The sequence below is a fragment of the Anabrus simplex genome, chromosome 2 (assembly GCF_040414725.1).
Source record: "Anabrus simplex isolate iqAnaSimp1 chromosome 2, ASM4041472v1, whole genome shotgun sequence".
Lineage (NCBI taxonomy): Eukaryota > Metazoa > Arthropoda > Insecta > Orthoptera > Tettigoniidae > Anabrus > Anabrus simplex.
In genome coordinates, this window is record NC_090266.1 from 1,159,962,961 (window position 1) to 1,159,988,927 (window position 25,967).

The following is a 25,967-nucleotide window of genomic DNA, read 5'->3' on the forward strand; positions in this document are numbered from 1 at the left end:
ACTCTTAGCCAGGATGTGAGGTCAAGGCCCTGCTCTTACAAGGAAGGGTACCCAACTGTTGTCGCGCATATTTTGAATCTATATAGTGTGTTGAATAGACAATATCAAAATAAGCATACCATGCAAATTACAGCTGCTATGGGCAAGAAACATAGGGGCTACTAGCTGCCAAATATAGACTATGAGTACACATAAGAACGGGAATCCTTGTGCTGATTAGTCCAAACCCGGCTGAATATTTTAGATTGGCGAACAAATGCATTCAGTAACAATTAAATAGTGGAAATAAAATATATTACGCATCCATAGCTGTTCAAGTGCAGTAGACATGAAGGTCCGATATGTAATCCGTGGTCTAGATATAAACGTCTTTCACACTGAGCACATGGAATGAAGGCAAGCTGAACAAACCACTTCCAAGCCACTCTTGGAACAGCATTCGGAAGTTGTCCGAAATGATCGGGGGTGTTCATTGGTGTAACAACATTCGAAGAAAGCAAATCGGATCAATTGTTTGGATCTATTGCCGATAATTAGAAGTGCACAAACGATTGAATGTGAAGAAATTGTTCCCTTTACCACTCTTTAACTGTGGACGATAACACTGTCGTATGTGTGATGAACCGTACCATACTCTTGAATGGACGGAAAAAGAAAACGTCCGCAAGTTGTACCGATCCAGTACATTTTGCAGGGATGACTATCTTGCGAAATTCAACATCTTCTGGAACTATCTCATAATATAAAGCATCATCTGTATTTGCTGTCCAAGAATTAACGAAAAGAGGAATCCGATCTCTGCCGTGTAAATCCGGCCGTAACACCCGTTCCAGGAACACTTTCAAATCCCATTTTGCAATGTTTGGTGATTTGCTAGCATATGCTTTTTCACATTGGGTAATTCAAGTGTCATGCTTGCTGAAAACTTCCCATTGGGTTCCGGGACAAGAACATACATTTGTGAAAGAAAGGTGACATCCGTTACTATAACAGGCATTATCATGTATGAATAGGTGGTTGCTGCAACTGATCCTACAGTACCATAAATTGTCTTTGCTCACTCAACGGCAAGAATTCTCTCAGAACGCAACTCTTTACAAAATCCTGACTTATCTGCATTCATTATCTGCTCTGGTTTAAAATTGTACTTTTCAATGCCAGCGGCATCACCAACAAATCTGCTGCCAACTTTATGCGTGATCTTGCGATAAACAATGTTGTTTTTTCTCTTGAACGGCTGCAGTCATAATTTGGAATCTTTGAAATGTATTGTTTCGATCAGTTTCTGCTTTAGAAGACATCGCCAACAGATAGCATCCCTCCCTTCCCTCTGTCTTTCACCATTTGAGGTCTGATTTACTGTAATTTAGTCCTATTGCATTATGACTGACAGTCCTCTTGCATTATGACAGTGTACCCATCGCCTCTCCACTTCTTCGAGCGTAATTTCACTGTCATCGTTTTAGTTCCCGCGAACTTCATTGTTCGGGGCTTCAAGTAAATCTGAAACAGTGGAAATCATAGGGGTGTTATTTTAAATCTTTTGACAATGAAAGTTGGAGAACCCGGTAATACCCATATGTGTGGGGTTTTATTTCGTTATATAGTTCATGAGTGTTGAGTCCAAGATCTGTCATATTTTGGGAAATATCTTTGGTAGAAGCTATTCAAAAAACAATTACCACCACCATGTATTCAAAGAATTGTAAAGTAATGACACATGAGGGACAGTTCGCTTAGTGTCCATCATACTATTTTATAAATTCTTATAGAGGGCTACGCGTTAATTCACTCCTTGATAACCGAACCAAAGATATGTTTGAAACAGTAGAAATAAATCTTAAAATATTGAAATATTTTGAAAGTGAAATTTGAAGAACGTGGCAATTTCTGTGACTAGCAGCTTGAAGAATGAATTTGCAACTAATCCCATACGAGCACAGAAGTCCAGTAAATGCTTCCCATTCATATTTGCTTCCATATCTTCCCTATATGTATACCCATCACCTTGTCATATCATTCAGTTTGTGATAGTACATATATCACTCCCCCGTATTATATTTATTATGAACTGTATTCAATAAACATTTTATTCACTTATTACTTATGAACGGGAATAAATTGGAAAGTCTACATATTGAATCCGATGTGTTACGTATAGCAGAAGACTTGGGACAGTTATTTAAAACAGTGGAAATTTGCTTGAGTCATCCAGGTGGATGCAACTGCTCGCCGATTCTTGGGTGTGGCAAGTCCGTGGAGATTTCCCATACGTTAAAAGGAACTTCAGAATATTTCTTCCTTCCGTCCAGGGAATCCCTAGCATCTACAGTGTCGAGAGTGAGAGAAGTTAATGTTGTGTCTAAGATCTGTCATATTTTTATATTCTGCTCTCTCACGATGTCTAATGACTACTGAAGTCGCTGATATGGTGTACCTGGCAGTAAGTTGCAGCACAATGCACCTAAGATGACAAACGTATGTTTTGGGGGTGTCCGGATACTTTTGATCACATAATGTATGTTTTGTAACAGTTTTCGAAATTAACAATAAAACTATGCATTCAAACAAGCGTAAAATAACGACATTATATTGAGAGACAGTTACCATACAATCCAGGTGAGAAGCCTTCATTCGAAAACATTTTACAATATGTAAAATACCTTGAGTACATTTGTGTATGTGTGTAGAATTATTTTTCATTGCGTTTCTTGAGCTTTGTGTTTATAGGCTTATTATTGCATCCCATTGCCATATTATTATAAAAAGTATGGTATCTGTAGTACCAGGAATTACACACGGCGATGTAGACCTAGCAATTACGTGACGTCACAGCTCTTAGTGGAAGCTTCTATATCAAGATTGCTATGATCAACTCAATCACCTTCAAATTCTGCTGTACTCAACATTAAACAACTTCAGTTCTCTTTCCTTCTGCGCTAGTTATTGTCCACACTTAAATCTCACACATACGACTTCAGAAAAATCTGATATGTATATCTATGTGCAAAGTTAGGATATTTATAATACCGAGCGAGTTGGCCGTACGGTTAGGGGTGCGCAGATGAGAGCTTGCATTCGGAAGATAGTGGCTTCAAACCTCACTGTCGACAGCCCTGAAGATGGTTTTACGTTGTTTGCCATTTTCACACCAGATAAATGCTGGGGCTGTACCTTAATTAAGGCCACGACCGCTTACTTCCGACTCATCGTCCTTTCCTGTCCCGTAGTCGCCATAAGACCTGTCTCTATCGGTGCGACGTAAAGTCAGTTGTATATACATTCTTCAGGAAGACCTCCCTTGCTTGGGCTAGTCTACATGTTGCTCTTCACAAGATACATTACGCATAGAGGCGTATACTAATCAGAAACTGGCGAACATGCATCTCATGTACGGACTTGCATAATGTAATGCGGTTAATGCAGAACTTCTGTACGCGGAACGATTTCCGAATCGTCATCTGCCATCGTCATCTATTTCACAGTCCGACTCGTTGGCTGAATGGTCAGCGTACTGACCTTCGGTTCAGAGGGTCCCGGGTTCGATTCCCGGCCGGGTCGGGGATTTTAACCTTCATTGGTTAATTCCAATGGCCCGGGGGCTGGGTGTTTGTGATGTCCCCAACATCCCTGCAACTCACACACCACACATAACACTATCCTCCACCACAATAATACGCAGTTACCTACACATGGCAGATGCCGCCCACCCTCATCAGAGGGTCTGCCTTACAAGGGCTGCACTCGGCTAGAAATAGCCACACGAAATTAAATTAAAAAAATCTATTTCACAGAATGGGCGAGCGTCTGACAGATACTGGTTCATTCACAAAACGAAGTTGGCATGCTGGTCGATGCCACCGAACCCGATCTATGGCTTGGCTTTGGAGGAGCGGGTTCTCAGTCCTATTTCCGGAGCATTCTGATTACAGCATCCAACGGTTATCGGCGACATAAGGCGTGGGATGGCGCGTTATGAAGAATATTTTATGGGAACAGCAGCTTTGCCCGTGTCATCTTCAAAGACTGAGGCTAACTTACTTCCTTGTTTGGAGTTATGTCTTGTTTGTGCACGTGTGTGGTCGTGATCAGCGCTTTTTAGCATCTGTGTTCGTTGATCGAGATGGGTTTCACGAGGGGTGTTGTGTTCAATTTTCACACGTCATTGGACCGACGAGAATGCGCATACCACTATGCAGTTACGCCATCAGCAACAGTTCGTTTTGAATGGCTCGGCAGGAATAGTTGGCGACCATTTAATTGAGCCGTATATGCTACCTGTTGGCTTGACAGGTCAGTCGTACTGTCATTTTCTGCAACAGCACTTAACTGATTTACAGTAGTCGAGAATTTCCGTTTTAATCTGGTACCGGTATGCCGTATGTGGCTCATGCACGATAGGGTGCCTCCACCTTTCATAGACTGTGTGGATGAGCGGTCCTCTCACTGGTAGACAGGCTTTGGTGGACCAATCTCATGGCGTGCACGCTCCCCGAATATCAATCCAATGGACTAAAGTATTACGTGTGGGACATTTTGAGCCCATTATATATGCAACACCCAGTGCTTTGTCAGCGTGTGGAACAAGATTGCTATTATATACGGCGTGGTCAGACGTGCATTCAGGCGCTAGGTGGACATTTTGAGTATGGTACTTCTTGTAGAGTGACGTATCACTGCTGATACACAAACATGACTACAGCTACTCGGAATGGGATGTGCCAGGTTGAGCTATTACCAGTAATTCCAGGACAACTTTGGAATGTCAGCTAATCGTATACGGTGAATTTTTACTTGCTGCTTGAACTATAAAGACCAAGTCTGTTCGTCTTTGTATTTTTAAGAGCTTCTATTGTGGCTCCTTGTTTAGGACGATACCTGATACGATCTAGCTTTGCCCACTGTGAATATCATTTTCATAATACTCGTTATGCGGATGCTTCATGGTGTTAATCTGGCAGGGCTTTTAGAGCTGCTATCGGGAATTATTCCCCAAGGCTGCTCACATCTTGTTGGCCATATTATTTTCTGAAGTGAAAGATGCAGCATGAAGGTAATGGTAGGTTAAGTTGATTGCTGGTATGGTCGTTTATTCTCATGCTCCATTTGCTGTCTATTGGTTTCGTCCTAGATTACGATTTTAAAACATTCTTTTGCTTCATAATGCACGTTAGTATCTCCTTAATAAAGCATTGCATATATACGAAGTACATGGAGTTATTTTTGGCTTCCGTCCGCAGCTGAGCGTTGAACGCGTTGGATCAAGACCACGGCAGTCGCTGGCTTCGTCGATGGACAGATTCCTAATATTATTTGCGCGCATACAGTTTCATGTCACATATAACTCAACCAGCCGAAGTTGACGTAAAGAAATGTATGTTATTTCCCCACTGTTTCACACTACACAGAAAAATACCAGCTAGAGGATGTTCAGGTGATGGGTTTTATTATTGGTGCCAGGGGGAAGATCTCCAAAAAAGGTGGTGGAAATCATGTGAATCTTCAGGATCAGCACTGATGAACACGTGGACTGGGGCTAAAAGCTCTCAGGGGGGGAGTCTATCCTCATTTTAAAGGTCTTAAATGTTTTGTTGCTTTTCATTTCGCTAATTATTTTTCAGAATTGTTTACATTTGTACATCTAACTTCACAATCGTTTTTAATTGTTCGAGTTCTTTACAAAATATTTCTTCTTTAATCAGTGTTCACTGTGTTGTGTATTCTCTATCTTTGTGCAGCCTCTAGGTGGAGGAAGAATGTATAGTAATAATAATAATAATAATAATAATAATAATAATAATAGTAATTAATTAAGAGTACTAAACGGTGTTATAGGCATGGTTCGAGTTAGTTTCTGTTTGCCGTCACACATTCTTGACATTTATTAATGGAATCTGCATTCATTTGCAGCAGCTCTGCGTCCGAAGTCTATGGTAGTTCTGTACAGCATAGAGATTATTCCTGTAGGCCTTACATTTTACGGTTCCCCACAATTAAGGGTTACACACACTAACATCGCAGGAACGTGCAGGGTATAACCCTGTTTTAATACTCATGACAGCAGTAACATCCCTTACTAGTTTCGATGAATCCGAGTGTGTGCTTTTGCAGAATCTTGTTGATTATTGTATATTGTATTTCATTATCGGACATGTATACAGAAACGGCGCATATAGTTTTGTACGTTAAATCTCTGGATGCATAATATCTTAAAAATAGGTGTTCTCTATTAATCATCATGCATTTACAGGACACCATACACCAATGTTTACATCAGGCAGTAGAACTTCGTGTATTAGTCGAGAATTATCTGTCTCTAGTGCCTGTAATTCTGTGAATTAATAAAACGTTACTAGTTGTGGATCGACACTATCATTAGCAATATTCCGTAAAACCCAGTTACTAAACTTCACTGGACTTGCTTTGTTAACAGTTGGTATTCATATACCATGGGCACTGTGGGGTTGCATTTGAAGTTGACACCGAGCTCGATAGCTGCAGTCGCTTAAGTGCGGCCAATATCCAGTATTCGGGAGATAGTGGGTTCGAACCCCACTGTCGGCAGTTCTGAAAATGTTTTCCCGTGGTTTCCCATTTTCACACCAGACTGGGGTTGTACTTTAATTAAGGCCACGGCCGTTTCCTTCACATTCCCAGTCCTTCCCTGTCCCATCGTTGCCATAAGACCTATCTGTGTCGGTGCGACGTAATGCAACTTGCTGGAAGTTCACAATTTTGTGTCACCTGTTTATTTTACAGGACGATGCCAGTATTCTTTGGAGAATCCTCTAATAGTCCTCCAATTTCATCAAATTTTTTTTCTGTTAGAACACGATGCTTTCACGTAGTAGTTCCTTCCTTCAGATTTACCGTTTCCCTATATCTAAGGAAAAATATTCGCACTGTATCCCTTTGTGGAAATGTCCCACCAGAGAATTTTCCTAAATGTTGCCTACACGCTTTCATATATGACTTATGAGGTAGTTATCTTTTATGTCATACGTAACAAATTGTATATTCTGCTGTTAACATTTCAGTACAAACTGTAATGACAGTAAATGTAATTATTAACGGTAAATGTAACTGTTACGGGGATTCCCGTGGAGTAGAAAGAGGTTAAAGAAGGTGCCGGGGTGAATGGGTCTATCTACAATATCAACATTTATTTAAAACGTTAACAAAGGTTGTATTTCTTTAGAATTTCAAAAATCAACAAATAACAACATAACAGGTACAATTAGCAATCTTGAAACAAGACTAGGAAAATCCAAGATTAGTGATTTTTACAGATTCTGGGCTTCAAGCCCCTAGTGTTAAAATTCCAGAGATACGGGATCCAGTTTACAACTTTAATTCAAACAAGGAATCGTTTACTCAAGGGCAGAATTTCCCTAATTCAAGAGCACTTGCTCCCAAAATTACAATATCTAGCCTTCCAGAGGCACTCGTTACTCTTACAATATTTTGGAAAAGAGCTAACAGGCTGTCAGTTTCTTACGGTCCACTCAATGCAACATTACATCAACATTTACAATCTATGGCCTCTTAAGCCACAATTTACAAATTGAACTGGTTTTTACACAGGGGTATCTAGTACCCAACCTACAGGGCCTTTGCGAAAAAGAACAGGTTAAATAAACGGCCCGAACACAAAGTGAATGGAGGCGTACCCAGCGCTCCAAAATAATGAAAAATTTAAAAACCTACAGGGCTATCGGCCGATGAAACTGGGGCTAGTCCCAAACTACTGAGGTGGCTCGAATGGAAATAACATTATTACATGACAGAAACGAAAGGTTGCGAAAACGTAGCCACCTCAAACCAAGGTGAAGGGGTGCTCGAGAGGGTAACTCACTCTCTATCCCCGATTTACAGTTAAAACTTATTGAAAATTTTACATTATCCAAAAGAAGATTTACATTTTAGAAAAGTTTTGTTACATAATTAAAGATTCGGACCTTCCCCTCGAATAAAGCTGCGGAGGTAGCATGAAAGATAGAATTTACGTGGCCATTACCTGTAGATGTTCTGCTGACCGAAGAAAGAGGCGGCCCCGCCTCCTACCTTAACACACAGACAGAAAGACGATGATAATTGACAAGGAAACATGAAAAGCCGCAGTTTATATACCCTCAGGGAAGGTTCGAGAGGATTCTGGGCTAATCCGTACACACCCTCTCAATTTTATTGGTTAAGTTCAAAAGTTACACTCAAAATCGAACAGGAAACCTTTGATAGGTTGAAAATTAATTACAGAAATTCCTGATTGCCTAGATTCAAAACTGGAGGAAAGAAAAAGAAGTGTTGCAACCCAAAAATAAATGAACATTAGAGTCAGTTATGGACAACCTAGAAATACAAAACTTCTTTAAGTTCTTCCACCTTGCACCAGAGTGCATGATCAGAGTTTTTTGGTAGTGACATCTGTGGAAAAAGTCCAAACTTCTTGATGTATAGCAAACAAAACAAGGAGAAATTCAACCAGTTTAGGAAACTTCATCACAACACAATTACTTAATATTTCAGTGATGACATCTTCTGTTTAAAGTTCCAAGTTCGTGTAATATCAATTTCACCTGTTGACCGATAGAGGAGTTCATTAAGGCGCTTATTTTGAATGCGCGGCGTTGAGGTGTACCTCCCGGTACAGTAATTATTAACAGAAAGACTTCAGTCGTACTGATCACACTATGGCAAAATAGAGACTGAATTATATGACACAAATAAATTGTACTTGATTTTGTAACGGCAAACTGCGAGTGTGTTTTCACGTAGCGCCTACAGTGCCGTGATTTTTGTTTTGTTTAGTAAGACTAGTACTGGCGTGATCCTGGCCCAGCGCGGGCTGCACTTAGGCGCATACGAAGGTCAAAAATAACTCCGCGTGTATTGTACTGTTATCACCATTGGTGATTAAAGCAGATAATGTTGATTATTTTTAACGTCCGTTCGAACTGCTAATGATTGTAACGGACGCTAGGGTGTCGAAATTTTGTACCCCGGGAATTCTTTAATGTGCCAGAACGCAACAATACGGACTTGTCACACTCAAACATCGGCATATCGCTTCAACTTCAGCCTCGAAGGTATCCGTCTGTGGAGCAGGAAGACGACTAACCAACTGCGGCACTGAAGTTGTGATTTGGAGTAATGATGATAATTATGCTGTCGGTCTTAGAGACCCCAGAGTCCTGGATTTTTCCTATGAAGTTTGTTTAATGGGGTTGTAAATCTCCTGACATTCATTTATCTTATTTACTCTTGTACGCCATCCGATAGTGCCGGAGTTCAATCCTGCAACTTAGAGCTCAACTTTACCAATAAAGTTACGCAGCTGGTCGACATATTTAAGAGCCCAAGTACATAGTGACAGTTGGGAAATAATTCAGTACTAGTTGAATTCTACTAACATAGGCGTGTTTCTCAGAAATTAAATTTCGCACCGACTAAGCTTCTTTCATTCTTACCCCTGTAGGTGGGGGACGCAAACGAAGAATACACCCACGATATCCCCTTCCTGTCGTAAGAGGCGACTACAAGGGGCGACCAAGTGGTGACTAAGAACCATGAGACTACTTGTGATTAGTACCATCACACTGGGAACACCATGGGTCGCCTTTACTTGCGGGTAGTACCACTATATTAGGTACACAATAGATTTGTGATTAGTAGCAGCAGGGAGTGGTTCACTGTGGGTTTCCAGTATCTGTGATTAGGACAACTATATGCGGAACACCAACGGCTTACATTGCCTGTGATTAATAAGTACCATTGTGAGAAACACCACGGGTCTGGGCGTTGCCGGTGATTACTACCACTATATGAGCGACACCGTGTTTCTGCGTTGCCACTGATTAGTACTCACTATGTGAGGGATACCACGGGAATACCGACGGTCGTGATTAGTATACCTAGATGAGAAACACCATAGGTCTGCGTTACCTGTGCGACGTACATTACTTGCGAATGGTACCATAATGTGTGGAACCCGTGAGTCTACGTTCCTTTAGATTAGTCCCATTGCACGAGGAATACCATGGTTCTACTTTACTAGCGGTAAGTACCATTATGAGGGGCCGTTGACCTGGATTTTGGACCCCTTTAGAAAAAAAGCATCATCGATTCAGGAATGTGCTATGAGTTTCTGGGAAGGTGGGGCATTGCGAGTCGGATCCACTGATTGTTTTAAGTTCATAATCATTGTTCATCGTCTTTTTTTAAATTATGGCCAGTGGATTGATTTTGGAATTAATTTTAACTTTCAGTCTTGTGAGTTGGATCCGCTGATTATTTTAAATTCATATTCATCCATTCATTCTTCATCATCACGTTTTGAATTCTGGTCACTGGATGAATTTTGGACTTTTAAATTGCCATTACATTTCGTACCATTAGGGGCCGATGACCTAGATGTTAGACCCCTTTAAACAACAAGAATCATCATCAAATTCTTTCAATCTTCTAAGCTCTAGTCGTATTTACTTAATTTGGACAGCCGCTAAGTCATACTATATAATAATTATACACTATCTGATCCGAAGTATCCGGACATCTGCCTCAAACTGAAGACTGAGTTTGCTGGTAACATACTCTCTACTAGTCGACATTAATATTATGATGGTACACCTTTTGCCTTAACCCGTCAAAGCCCAAACACAATGTACAAAATAAATCTACGTATTTCCTTTAGGATTATGTTAGGTACATTACGAAAAACAATAGAAAACTAAATATTTACAGGAAACGTGTTCCATAAACAAAATACAGGGGTGTCACCTGTAGGTGACATTGGTCAGTATAGTTACAGTTTGCAGCTTACTGGTAGTCTGCTTTCAGTTGCGAGGACAACTGCTGCCCCTAACGCATAGTTGGACTGTCCAGGATGCTGAGTCCATGTAGTTCCTTGGTAAGACTTGAAGGCTATGAGGTAATCAAATTGCATAGCAATTGTCCAGAGTTTATGGCCGAACCATAGAGGTTTCCCGTGGATATGTTGCTTTGGTTTAGAAATTTTAGGTATTCTCATACTTTGCGAAGTTTATCCTTGAGGGGATGGGGGTATATTAATATTATCTGAAGGATGAAAATACCGATGAATTCCTGGAAACCTATTTCTTCTCATGTTGTTGGAAACTAAATTATTGAAAACATCTGATTTTAATTCTCAAAACACCCTTATGGTTTTGCAAATTCCTTTAGCCAGTCAACAGTAGTACAACGGTATAAACACTTATATCATCTGAATTTATGTCTAACACTTGGTTCTTGAGCAGAGAATACAGCTTCGACATTTTCACAATGAGATTATTCTTCTTCAATGAACAGTAACTCAAAACACTGAACTGGAGACAATTGCGGTGTGTCATATTCAGTAGGTTCCTCATGCACGTCACCTCACCATATCCGAAAATAAAATTCCCCTCTGTAGCTGCTCACAATATGTTGTACTTTTTCTTAGAAGGTGCTGGTTTATTTGTCCTAGAAAGACCAGGTGCATGTTGCATTTCATTAGAAGGTACCGACGTACCATCATCTGCTGATATGATATTTATTTCCACTGTCAACCTCAATATTGTTCCAGGAATGGGGTTTACATCGACAGAATTAGTTGCTTCATCACGTTCCTCATCCGTAAAATTTCCGTCATTTGGAGGAAACATGATGATATAGATGGTGCATTATTAATGTCGTCTTCCAACATTTCTAGTACCTCATCCAGTGTAAAAGTGAAAGAGGGAGAAAATACGAAGTGAATATCGGATACTCTTTATAACTGAAATTGGACAAAAAGGCCCACTTCATGTGACCAATGTCACCTATAGGTGACACAATGCATTTTCACGGCAAGAACATATCCTTAAATTATAATATTGTTCTTAAGAATGTGTCACTTTCATTACCGAACATTTGAGAAATTTAGGCGCATAAAATACAAAAGAAAATTAACTTTTATCACACGGTTTCCATACCATAATAACTTGCATTTGTTTCTCCACTTCAATCCAATCTGTTTCCTCTTGTATCTGAGTGAGAGCTGACTGAAAAGTGCAGGCTGCGAATTCAAGAATGGTCCATTTCAAATTATAAGACCTTTCTTTAAATAATTCCAACAGGCAGAGAAGTTCAAGCAGCTTGATGAGCAGGAAATGTTATTAATATTAAGTGTCACCTGTAGGTGACATTGGGGTTTGACGGGTTAATCACAGCACTGACTCTAGTGGGGAGACTTTCCACCTGGTGTCGGACCGTTTCTATGCGAATGGCATACCATTCTTCCCGAAGAGCCGTTGCCTGAGAACGTGTTGATGTTAGACGGCGTGGTCTGAAACGAAGTCGCCGTTCTAACTTATCCCGTTAGTGTTCTGTTGGATTTAGGTCGGTATGTTGGGCGGGCCCATCCAGTTGTAGAATATTATTGTCCTTAAGCCATTGGCATACAAAGCCCGTTTGATGCCTCAGTGCGTTATCATGTTGGTACAAACAAAGATCACCGAACTGATATTCCACGGCAGGCAATACGAAAACATTCAGAATTTGTTGATACCTTTCTGCGTTCACATTGTCATGCAGTCCTCCAAGAGGGCCGAGTCCATGCCATGAGAAACATCTTCACACCATAATGCCACCTCCTCCGAACATCACTCTTGGTACTAAACATTCAGGTAGATGACGTTCCCCTGGCATTCTCCATACCCAGATTTCCACAATTTATAACGTGATTCATCACTCCAAATTACCGTTCCACCGTTCCAGTTCTAGCTCTTTACAACAAATTAGGCGGCACTTTTTATTAATAGGGAAAATATTTGGTTTATAGGCAGCTGTTCGACCATGGAAGCATATTAATTTTAATTCCTAACGCACAGTCATTGGATTGGCTATAATTTGCGTGGCAATTTGAAATTCCCTGGTGATTCGTCCTGCAGACAAGCTATGATGTGTTTCGCACCACCTTCTTAAGCTGCGTTTACACTAGCGAAACTCCCTCGCGGAAGTCGCTCGGGTGAAACTTACTCGCTTCGAGTGAAATTTCGCACTACCCAAAACAGAGCGCAATTCAGAGCGAAAAATAGCGCGAGTGGGGCGAGCCGCCTTCGACAAGCCTGAACGCTTCTGTTCATGTTTTGCAGCCAACATGGAAACTTGTTTTGTCCCTCCAGCTGCTGCAGCCGCGTTTTCCATCATATCAGTGTCATTTTTGATCACGAAAGGGAAGAAGAAAAATCGGCGCCGTCGACGATGGTGGAGCAAACAATTATTCCTTGGAAGAACCCAATATGGAAACAGCCGTATGAGAGAAATGGTACAGGAACCCATTGATGATACAATTAAGAACATCGTCCGCATGAGTACCCAAGATTTTGAACAACTCGTTTCACTGATCAGTCAAAAAGTTGAAAAACAAGACACAACATTCAGAGAAGCAGTAACAGTGAGAGAAAGGTTGGCTGTCACACTGTGTTTCTTAGCAACTGTTTGCAACTTAGTTTGCAGTATTTATTTAAAATATCGAAGTGCACAATATCAAAAATCGTCCCAGAAGTTTGTGATGCGTTGATTGAAACACTTCAGGATTATGTGAAGGTGAGGGTAACAATTAATCGCATTTAAAACAGTAAATCGACTCGGTATTATATATGTATTTAAAAAAAGTCAAATGAACAAATAGGAATGCTAATAATTAAAAATCACACTATATTAATTCAATTTAGAAATACATTTAATATCCGAACTACACCGATTTAAAAAATAACGTTTGATATATTTGTTAATTGTTGTGGATCATTACAAAAAATGGGTGAAAATGTAAAATAAAGATAAAATAATGGAAGAAGATATAAATCACAAACCAAGTAAAATTAGTCACAAGCGCAATAGCCCATCTAAATATGACGAATCCAAATGTTCAGGGCTTGTTCCTTCTGAATGTGGTGTTGTCTGACCACTAGTGGAAGTTCTTCACAATGACCCAAGAATGTTTCAAAATAGGTACCGGTAGGTTCAAAAAAGTAATGAATGGACACAATTTTGCATTATAAACCAATAGTAATAGCTACCTGATCCAGTGACTCTGTTCTTATTTTCTTTCGATCTTTCACTTCTATATGATCCCAGTAGCGCTTTCATCTTCGCTTTCACTGTAGACACAGGAAAGTTTAGTTGAGAACTAATTTCCTTCCACGCATCTTCCCTTTTATTGCGATTGAAATAGTTTTTGTTTTTCGGATTTCGCATAAAATCTCTATTTTTGTAGAGCTCGATGAGCTGCAACCTCTGTTTTTGATTCATCCCTCGCGCAACTACGGGGACAATGTTTACACTGGGAGAAATTCCATGAGCGAAACCCTTTGATGCGCGGACAAAAACCGACTGAGCTCCGGCTCGCAGCGAGGGCCCTCACTCCGCAATTACTCAGGGGTGAGGGAGCGTCTACACTAGGTGCAATTCCCTCGCGAAATTATTTCGGGAGGAAATTGCGCTTAGTGTAAACGCAGCTTATGTAGCTTTGGTCCCCTCGGTGTCATATGCTGTCGACCAGATCACGGTTGTGGTGTGATTGTTCATACAGGTTTCCACTTCAGAGTTTCATCACTAACAGTCGATTTGGGTACATTGATAAGGTTACAAATGTCCCTTACAGATTTCTTGCCTATGTGGGAGCCAATGTTTACCCCTTGTTGAAAGTCACTAAGCTCACCTGACCTGCCCACATTGCTGTTTCCTAGTCGCAGTGAGCATTAAAGACCTCTCTGCCTTCTGTTGCACCGGTACAATGCGTCATTTCTTGTTGTTTACTAGTGGACAAGGATGCCCGGATACTTCTGACCAGATAGTGTATTCACTTTTCACACGCTATCATTAAAGCTCAAAGTCATCCATATTGAATTACAGTAAGTACAGCTTTCAGTTTAATTGATATAGATATTTAACCCTGTGATGCTGTAGTCGTGGAATTGTTCCTTCTTTATTAATGGCTAGTTTCGACATTTATGGCAAATCGCCTCAGTAACTGAGCGTCAGGACTGTTCTAGGTCATAATATAGGTAATTTGAACACGTCAGGGAAATCTTCCCGTGCTGTAATAGATTTTATTTCCTTTTTCAGATAGCAGTACACATGTGATCGCAGCACAGCCGATGGGAAGACTGCATCATGTCCGGCCAGGACATCAGCGACACCAGCGGCGGACCTTCTGCCGCCGCTGCTGCTGCTGCTGCTGCCGCTGGGGGTGGTATGTACTCCTAAATTTTACTTTTGCTTTATCTGTGTGTTAATGACTGGAAAGGATGTAGGTATGATCAGTTTGAAGGAAGTGACCGTATGCATTTTCCCTAACTCGAAGGATGGACGAGCAAGTTTTCGAATATTCTGTATATAAACTGTTTAAACACATGTTTCTAGAATACTTATGAAGTATGCTAGTACAGATTTTTGTAAAGGAAAGTGGGAATACCAGTCCAGTTTACTGTAACATTCTTAGTGTATCCGTTAAACTTTTGGTTATTCTTCAATTTAGTACGAAATACCGAAGTTATTTCCTCCTGGAATGTAGAGTAGTGATAAATAAAACAACAGAAAGAAAATATGTTCTCTCAGAGAATTGGGAACTGTGTGGAATGAAACGCCATGAAGGCGAGGAATTTATGTATAATATATTAAAGTATGTCATACGCTGACCCTGTATAGTCACGGGAATAATTATGACGGAGAGAAAGAACAAGAATATGTTAAAAGTATATGTCACGCGTCCCCTTCGATCTTAACAATACATGTGTTTGATAGTCGAGTGTCCGTGCATTCTATTCTAGAATCAGGTCAACCTTATCGTTTTATCCACTCTCACAAAATATAACATTGGTTTCTAATTTTTTTTGCTTTACGTCGCACCGACACAGATAGGTCTTATGGCAACGATAGGATAGGAAAGGCCTAGGAATGGGAAGGAAGTGGCCGTGGCCTTCACCAAGGTACAGCCACAGCATTTGGCTGGTGTGAAAATGGGAAACCACGGAAAACCATCTCCAGGGCTGCTGACAGTGGGATTCGAACCCACTATCTCTCGGATGCAAGCTCACAGCTGCGTGCCCCTAACCGCACGGCCAACTCGCCCGGTAAATAGGTAAAGTTGCTCATGGATGTTTACAGACTAGTGCTGGAAATGCTAATGAAACTAGTGAGTAGGAAATATTTCATGAAGGAGGGGAAACTCTCCAAAATTAAGCGCATTAATCGCATCATTATTCAACGCGATGGTGTAGCCTATTTTTTGGTGATTCGGAATTGTTTAAACGTTTTTACGCATTAGAGGTTTGGAAACGAAGACTGAAGGCATTTCCTCTTGGAATGCAGAGTAGTGATAAATAAAACAATAGTAAGAAAATATTTTCTCTCAGAGAACTTGGCCTGTGAAGTAAGTATACTTGCTTGATTGAACTAAACCCAAGTGGAATTACGTTCGCAAGTCAATAAGTATCTGCAATTTTGCTCTAATTGTCTTTAGGTTGGTTCAGTGGCGTTGTTTGCTCACCAGCCGCTAGATGGCACCGTTGTCTACGTCTGTGGTAGGTTTCAGCGTTATCAGATCAGTACAGCGTGCGCAGTTGCGACGTATAGATGGCCGCGCTACTCTCTGTTTGCACCAAGGAAGAACAGCGTTCCGTAATCCGTTTTTTGTGGTCTGAGGGTGTGCCAGGAGCGAAAATTCATAGAAGACTTTCAACACAATACGGTGACAATGTTTTGCTACAGCGAAGTGTTTACCACTGGATTGAATATTTCGAAATTGGTCACATGTACCTGAAGGATGAGAAAAGATCCGGGCGTCCATCTGCAGCCGTAACTGATGCCAATATCGAACAAGTGCATGATATGATCCTGAATAACAGACGAGTGACTGTTGATGACGTAGCAAACCATATGCACATTACCCATGGTTCTGCGTATGAAAACATGCATGGCAGGCTTCACTTTCACAAAGTCTGTCGAGATGGGTTCCAAAACAACTCAATGAAGAGCAGAAGCGCAATCGCGTGAAAACCTGTCAGAACCTACTGGACCGTCATGCTAACGAAAGTGAAACGTTTCTGAAACGGATCAGCACTTGAGATGAAACATGGGTTAACCACTTCGAACCAGGGTGCAAACGTCAGAGCATGGAATGGAAGCATTCTGGATCCGCAGTCAAAAAGGAAATTCAAAAGTCAACCTTTTGCAGGAAAAGTAATGCTCACAGTGTTTTGGGACACTCAAGGGCCAATCCAGGAACATTACCAGGAAAAGGGGGAAAGAGTAAACAGTGAACGTTACAGTGATATGCTGGTAAACAAGTTGAAACCCGCAATTCGCTACAAATGCAGAGGTGGGTTTTCGGAAAGAGTTTTTTTGTTGCATGACAATGCGCGTTCATATGCCACCGCCCACTCAGCTCAGACTCTTCAGATGCTGTGTTTCGAGGTGTTGGAGCATCCTGTATAGAATCCCGATCTCGCCCCGTCGGATTACCATCAGTTTGGTCCACTTAAAAATGCTCTACGAGGCCGTCGATTCAGCTCCGATTAACAGGTGAAGGAAGTGGTGCATACATGGCTTGCTGCACAACAAAATGCCTTTTTCGCATAGGGTATCAGAAAGCTTGTGAAACGTTGGACCATGTGCATTGAAAAGCAGGGTGACTATGTTGAAAATTGATATCAATAAAAAGTGTGTACTCGTTTTGTAGTAAATTATAAAAAATTATTGCAGATACTTACTGACTTTCCCTCGTAATCTTCTCCTGAGAACCACTATCCTAATGTTAAGCACCATTTCCAGAGTATAACAAGCTTGTTATGACCATGCTAATTGTATTGAGCTGTCAGGTTTGTAGGTGTAGGTTGAGTATGAATAAATGTCAGTTGAGATGATGAAGTTGGATAGACCAGAGCAGTATAGGTCACCCATCTTGGTCGTAACTGTATTGAGCTCTTCGAATTTTTGTCTATTTTGAGGCAGGTAATTTCTTGAGAAATATACTGTATGTATCCTCCAAAGTCCGCATATTTACTTGTAGACCATTCGGCGTTGCACATATGTACGCACCGGGTGAATCGCCTGCGCCTATTTTTCTCTAAGAATATACAACCTGTTACGAATTGAATGTCTCTTATTAAAAGTCGTATCTTAGACGACCTCTTACAGCAATATTATGTACATAGCCTGATATAGACTCCCCCATACAATGCAGAAACTGTAAAAGTGGCAGTAAGTGAGGCACGTCCTAAAATCACTGTCCCCTATAGAGCGGAGTCCACTTCTCTAATCATATTTATGGGATTTTGCTGTACTGTACATATTATATCCACTCTTTTAGCTGTCACTGAAAAAAGGCGTATCTGATTGGCCCACCAGTAATTCCTTATTGAGAGAGAATGGCGAGCGGTACCACGGAAGACGTGATGGGTTGCGGCCGGTTACAGACACGCTTGTTTACTACCTATTGGGCTGTCTCGCCTCATCGCAATTGATAGATTCTTTGTACAGTTATAGTACAAACTATGGCACGAAGGTGATATACAGCAGACGTGGCATCCTATGCCATGTAATTACTACTGTTAGAGCGTTCAATAAAGGCTCCCGGGGCAAAGCACAATAGTATTTTTTTTTTTTTTTTTTGAAGAGAGAACTTCGGTCTCCTAGTGAATACGGAGTTATAATGCGTAAACTTGCACGCCAAAATAGCTGTGTAGAATTATGCACGGTAGATACACCGGGGTTTCAGAGCAGTAATTTTCGAATCCTCCTTCCTTCATTCATTACTTTTTCATTCTGTACTCGGGTTGGCATTGTTTATGAATAGAGATATGACATTCCTGAAGACTCATATATCCTGATAAGAAAGTTATGAGTAAAGTAGACAAAATAAATGTCGCAACCTGAACACTGAGTATTTACAAACGCATTAAGTATATCATTGTCAGCATTATGCTGGACCCATCAATCAAGTGATAGGTACATATTCCAGTCAGTGGGAATGGTTACCACTATCAGGGATGACGAGGGGCATGATACAACACACTGTGATCATTGCAGCAAAGCTAATTTGTCTCTTGACTTTATTTTATTTTATTTTTGCTAGTGGTTTAACGTCGCACTTGGAGGGTTTTTCGGTAACGTAAGGGTGTGAGAGGGCTAGAATAGTGTATATACATTCGAGCCATAATTCTTGCACAGGTGACCCGTACGTGATGAACATGTGAATATGATACAGTAAAACCTGCCTTTAACGGAACCTCTATGAACCGGAAAACTGGCCATATCGGAAAATTTTCTCGGTCCCTTGAATTATTGTTTAATATTCATGTAAGTGTACCTGTATTTAGCCGAACCTGTCTGACGTGGAAACGGAAGGAAATTTTGCTACTGTCTGCCTGTTAGATCATCAGCCCAGAGGCTGGTTGGATCCTCAAATAGCACCACCAAAGGCTATGCAGTTGTAGGGAAACCACACAAACCAATGACAGAGCCCAAATGAGGCGTACTAGGCAAGATGAGTGAGGTCGTTTGCCATTGCTGTCCTCACTGGGCCAGAGTGTGCTACTGCAGCACGACTGATCCTATGAGCAACACCTTTCATAACACTCAGACACACTAGCTGTGTTCCAAATGTCATTACTCAGCACCACGCATACCCGAGCAGCATCCATATTGTCACAACCATGGATGTGACTGGGACTTCGGTGGAAGCTACACTTTGCTCTGGCCTGTGCCAACACACGGATACAAAACTACTGCGTCCATCAAGAAATGGAAAAATGTGTTAATTTCCTTCATATCCCTTTTTCAGTACATTTTGCATTCCCAGTGGATCTAAGATGTCCGAGATAGCATTCGGCCAGGAAATGTCTGTCTTTGCTCTATGTTGTAATTAGTATCGCAGAAGCAATGAAAGGAGTGTCGCCAAATACGGTACGTCAATGCTTTCACAAAACCAAGTTTGTCTCACACCCTAACGAAGGAAAATACTGGCGTGTTACAAAAACTCTCGAACAGCGTAATTATGGTAATGTCAATGCAGAAGATTACTTGGCCATAGATCTAGAAGTCGAGACAGAGGCGGCGTTAGAAAACATCAAAGAGTCCGTCACCCGTCACCTCCAAGAAAAAAGAAACAGAAATTGATGGTGGTGGTGATGACGAGAACGAAGACTGTGGAAAATACGGTTTATGTAACGTGAAGTCCTACCGACATGCCCTATTAGCCGTAAATGACATTGTCTTCCTCGCTTGCGAAAAATGACAGGAAATTGTTCAACATTATTTGCAATGCTCGCATTTTAATCGAGAATCGAGCTACCCGTGGTAGTTGTGTCCAGCGTACAATTCTGGATTACTGGAAGAATTAAATCACAGTACTGTACAGTATTACCATTGGTGTTATTTCTATAAAACGTGTAATGTGTATTGTACTACTGTGCACTGTGAGGAAGTCCTTACCAAGAACAGATTTGTGTTAGTGCTGATGAACTAGTGTATACAGGATGGTCGGAAACAACGCGAACCGGGTATATGAACGTTAAAGGGTTGGTCATACTGATAATATTTTGAATAAAATAATTTTATAACTCGCGCCGTTGTTATTTTATCAGCTGAAAAATCTTCGCCAGAGGAAGAATTTCAACACGAACCTCAGCGCTGAAAGGATCGCACCATAGCAAGTACGCTACGTTGACACCGGCTGAAACCCACGGTGTGTTTGTGTTTGATATTGATTTCTCAGCTTGGCTCTCAGGCCTGTCTTAAGTTATGTGAGGATTTCGAAACCCTGCCTCGCAAAGCCCATTTGAACTAACCCACGAAGCTATCTGATTGGCTAAATTCAACAGCTAATAAAATGGCAACGGCATGAGATATTGAATTACTTTTTTTTTTCAAATTATGTATCAGTACTACTAACTCTAACGCTCGTATACCCGTTTCACGTTGTTTCCGACCACCCTGTATAAGTGTGCGATTAGTGTCATCATTTTATCTACTATCGCCCATAATTACTTAAATCTACTGGTGGATTATATACTTACGATTTTATTTTATTTTTTTAACCACCTGTATGAAACGGAATCCTGTATTCAGCGGGGAAAAAAAAATCCGGTTCCCTGGGTTTCCGCTGAGGACAGGTTTAATTGTATTGCTGCACGGGTTAGCAAGACGTAATTTACTAGAAGGAGGATGCTAATACCAAGAACGATTTCCTGGACGGTGAATTCCGGCTTCGGATACGTTTCGAAGGGTTTTAAAGACGGCTGCCTGAACCGATGTCCTGTCGAAGGGACCTGTTCGGGATGTGCCAGTAACGTCTGATGGTAATGAAGAAGCTGTGCATAATACAATTGAAAACAACCCACACACCAGATCAGGAGCCATAGCACATGATCTGAACGTCAGACTGGATCCTGTACTGCGCATATTTCATCGCTATAAATTGTGCACATCAGGAGAGATAGATGATCATGAATACTACAGGTCTTAATTATTACGCCTCATATGGGGTTAAAATAAATGCATGAAAAGAATTCCACCACCAGGCCACATGGTCTGTTAACGCCCTCGACCTCGGAGATGTCGGTTGCAGCTGTTCATATAACATTTCAACATCAACGCAGTTTCTAATCAAACGTGTTGTTGTTTGGATCAGATAGACTGGTTTGATGCAGCGTTCCATCCCACCCTGTACTGGACTAACCTTTTCATTTTTGTGCTACTATTGCATTACATCCTACATCTACAGTTTGTCATATTCATGCCTTAATCTACTTACTCCGTTCTTACCACCTACATTTCCCTCAGAAAATAACTCAAGATATCTCAGGGTGTGTCGCATCAACCTTTCTCTCCTTCACGTTGAATTTCGCCAAATCTTTCTCCTCCAAACAAAACGATACAGTACTTCTTGATTCGTGATCTGATCTACCAATCTTCCCTTCAGAATTCTTCAGCAGCACTACATTTCAGAAGCCTCTATCTTTTTTTTTTTTCTCAGCTAGTTATTATCCAAGTTTCACTTCTTTACAATTCCAGGCTTCACACAAAATCTTCACAAAATATTTATGATGTGCATGCTCATGCTAGTCTACACGTTGGCTTCCTTACGTCTACCATCGTCATTTATTCTCCTATACAATTAACAGTATTAATAATATTATTGTGTTTACGTTCCACTAACTACGTTTGGCGGTTTTCGGAGACGCCGAGGTGCTGGAATTTAGTACCGCAGGAGTTCTTTCACGCGCCAGTAAATCTGTCGACACGAGGCTGACGTATTTGAGCATCTTCAAGTACTACCGGACTAAGCCAGGACAGAACCCGTCAAGTTGGGGTCCGAAGGCCACCGCCTCAACCGTCTGAGCCACTTAGCCCAGCAGTAAAAATATTAATCTACTTCCTTTAATACTTATATACTTAATGTAATATTTCCTGCATCACCTGACTTGGACTGCGTTCCCTTACTTTTATTTTGGATTTTTTCATCTCGTACTCCTTCTCCAGGACTGTGTTTCTACAATTTAACAAATTCTTCAAAATCTCTTTGAATTGCTCCAGAGCCGGGTGGAGTGGCTCAGACGGTTGAGGTGCTAGCATTCTGACCCCAACTTGGCCGGTTCGATCCTGGCTCAGTCCGGTGGTATTTGAAGGTGTTCAAATACGTCAGCCTAGTGTCGGTAGACTTATTGGCACGTAAGAGAACGCCTGCATGACTAATTTCCGGCACCTGGGCGTCTCCGAAAACCGTATAAGTAGTTAGTATGACGTCCGAATACTTTCAAAATCTCAAATAGCAGACTGAGATATTAAACTAATGTAGTCGTAATTCTCACACTTGTCAACGCCTGCTTTCTTGGAGATAGGTGTTATATCATTATATTTTATATCGGATAGTACTTTACCTCCCCATGCCTGTTTTTCCCAGTGCAGTAGATTATTCTGAGAGTATATTATCAATTTCGGTTGCCTTGTTGCTCTTTAGTTCTCTCAATGGTCTGTCAAATTCTGACTTCAAAACTAGGTTTCCCATTTCATTAGCATCAACAGCGTCCTTTTTTTCTTTTTTTAAGAAATTCATCATCTACAATTTCCCTTGATGCTGCTGTTAAATGTGTTCCTGCCACCTTTCTGCCTGGTCATCTTTCTCTGGAACTGGTTTTCCATCTTTACTTTTTCTTTCCTGACCTTTCTCGAAGTTGTCTAAGGTAGATGCCAATGTTGATGAAGCCTACAGTATCTTTCTTCTCTTCCTAACTTTTCTTCAGCAGCCGTACTGATCTTTCTTCGGGACTGTCCACTCTTCGTGCATCGTGTTTCTTTCGTCCTTTTAATTGAGCCCTTGCGGACGGAACAAAGTAACAGTTAAAATGTTCAGTGATGTAGTCCTTCGAAGAGTATTAATTATGGGTAGTTAAAAGAGCATTCAAGGCTTGAATATTATCTTATATAAAGCTAACGCTTTATGCCTCTTGTAGGTTACGTTCAGTAGAAATAATTTTGTACCTGGTGATGTGCAATAACTTATTTAATTGAGTATTTTGAGATCCCTTGTGGGTGGGGGACGCAGATGAAGAATACACCCACGCTATCCCCTGCCTGTCGTATGGGGCTACTAAAAGGGGCCCAAGGGGCTCTCATCTTGGGAGTGTGGGTTGGCGACCACGGGGCCGTTAGATGAGTCCTGGCATTGCTTCCACTTACTTGTGCCAGGCTCCTCACTTTCGTCTATCCTGTCCGACCTCCCGTGGCCAAGTCTTGTTCTTTTCCGACCCCGACTGTATTAGAGTATTCGAGGCCTAGGGAGTCGTTCATTTTCACGCCCTTCGTGGCCCTTGCCTTTCTTCGTCCGTTACTTCATTTTTCGAAGTGACGGATCCCTTCCTTTTTCTCTCTGTCTACGCCCTGTGGGTGGGGAATGCAGACGAAAAATACACCCACGGTATCCCCTGCCTGTCGTGAGAGGCGACTAAAAGGGGCGATCAAGGGATGTTTGTATTAGAACCACGAAACTACTTTTGATTAGCACCATCACGCGGGGAACACCATGGGTCGCCTTTACTTGCGAGTAGTACCACTATATTAGGTACACAATAGGTTTGTGATTAGTAGCAGCAGAGAGTCGTTCACTGTGGGTTGCCAGTACCCATAATTAGTACCATCGTGAGAAACACCACGGGTCTGGGCGTTGCCTGTGATTAGCACCACTATATGAGCGACACCGTGGGTCTGCATTGCCTGTGATTAGTACCCACCATATGAGGAACACCACGGGAATACCGGCGTCCCTGATTGATGCACGTAGGTGGGAACACCATCGGTTTACGTTGCCTGTGAGTGGCGCCATTATGTGAGGAGCACCATAGGTCTGCGTTACCTGTGCGACGTGCAATACTTGTGAGTAGTACCATCATGTGTGGAATACCGTGAGTCTATGCTACTTTTGATTAGTACCCCAACATGACAGATACCATGGTTCTACTTTACTAGCGATAAGTACCATTGTGAGGGGCTGTTAACCTGGATTTTGGACCTCCTTTAGACAACAAGCATCCTTGCTTCACGATTGTGCTTTAGAAGTGGTCCCTTGGTCAGTAATACTATTTTATGATAGTTTTTGGGTCATATCCACTGAGTGTTTTAAATTTATATCCATCCATCCGTCCGTCCGTCCGTCCATTCTTCATGACATTTTTCATTTTGGTCAGTGGATGTTTTTGAACTTTGAATTTGTCATTACATTTCGTACCATTAGGGGCCGATGAGCTAGATGTTAGGCCCCTTTATACAACAAGCATCATCATCATCATCATCGATTATTTTGAGTGTTACATTGAGAAATAACATAACTTATTAACCCATAGATGTCTGGTCTAGTAGATCTGCAACATGGATGAATAGAACCATGTGCTACGAGGGAAGACATTTGAAACTAAGTGAATACAATGAACTGAGTCAGCTGCCCCTTATTTTTCAGAGAGATATACAAGCTGATAAGGCATAAAAGACGTTCTTATGCCGCCGCTTTCCTCGTACATTACGAACTCTTTGCAATTGTACTTTGCAAAGTACAATGACTACTATTGACGTCGCTCATCATACGAGTACGACCGCTGTAATAAATAACATAACATTCATTCCTAGAGGTCTGATACATAGGATTGTCATATTGTGAAGCAAAGCGGTCGTTCTAAGTGTTGTGGTATTGAATGTGTATTACTGTATTGTAACGGTTCAAATCGCGTTACAAGCATTCATCTGTATTATTGTTATTATTATTATTGTAACTATTATTATTGTTTGATTCATTTCTATAATCTAATTTCGCTATGTATTAATTAATTAATTAATTAATTGTCGCTTGCTTCGTTGTAGTTAATTTATTGTGTGTGTTTTAGCATTAAAACCATGTAGAGTGAGACTTGTTGCCTAATATCAGATGTGGATATGTTTTCTGAAACCTTTTGACATTGCAGCATATGGTGGAATACTGTTACAGTAACTGTGTTGAGTCATCGCTCTGTCATTGTATGCTTTTAGCGATGAGATAATATTTAGGGAGTTCCTAGTTTGCTTGAGGCTATTTCAACACAATATGTAACATTTGTAGCTGAGTGGGAGTGACATCATAGCTGCTTTTAGCTCTGACATGGGTGTTATACCAAGTGACAACTTGTGTATATATAGGGGCTGTATCCTATAGCGCTAGTCAGTTGGTTGGAAGGAGTTGAATGGAGAGACTTGGGATGAAGTCAGTTGGAATCAGCTGGAAGGAGAGTTAGGCCACAGTTGGTCAGTGAGTCAGGAAGATGAAGAAGAAGCAGTCGCATGGATACGTAATCGTCAGTGACCAAATGGATTATATGTTCGAAATGTGTTTCGTGTATCTGTTCGGTAGAGTTCTTGTGTCAGTTCGGTGACAGCCGAATATTGAGTCGTCGTAATCCAGACCA

General features: G+C 41.1%; 1 protein-coding gene across 5 annotated transcripts in view; it reads left to right on the forward strand.

Moving 5' to 3' along the window:
* The window catches only part of HDAC4 (histone deacetylase 4), a 1,180,658-nt gene that overhangs the window by 149,880 nt on the left and 1,004,811 nt on the right, over window positions 1-25,967 (forward strand). For all 5 annotated transcript variants that reach the window (XM_068226410.1, XM_068226411.1, XM_067142123.2 and 2 more), the window contains exon 3: window positions 15,106-15,232. In XM_068226410.1, coding sequence (XP_068082511.1) covers window positions 15,154-15,232 — 79 coding nt within the window. In that variant the 5' untranslated portion in view covers window positions 15,106-15,153. The remainder of the gene's footprint in view (window positions 1-15,105; window positions 15,233-25,967) is intronic.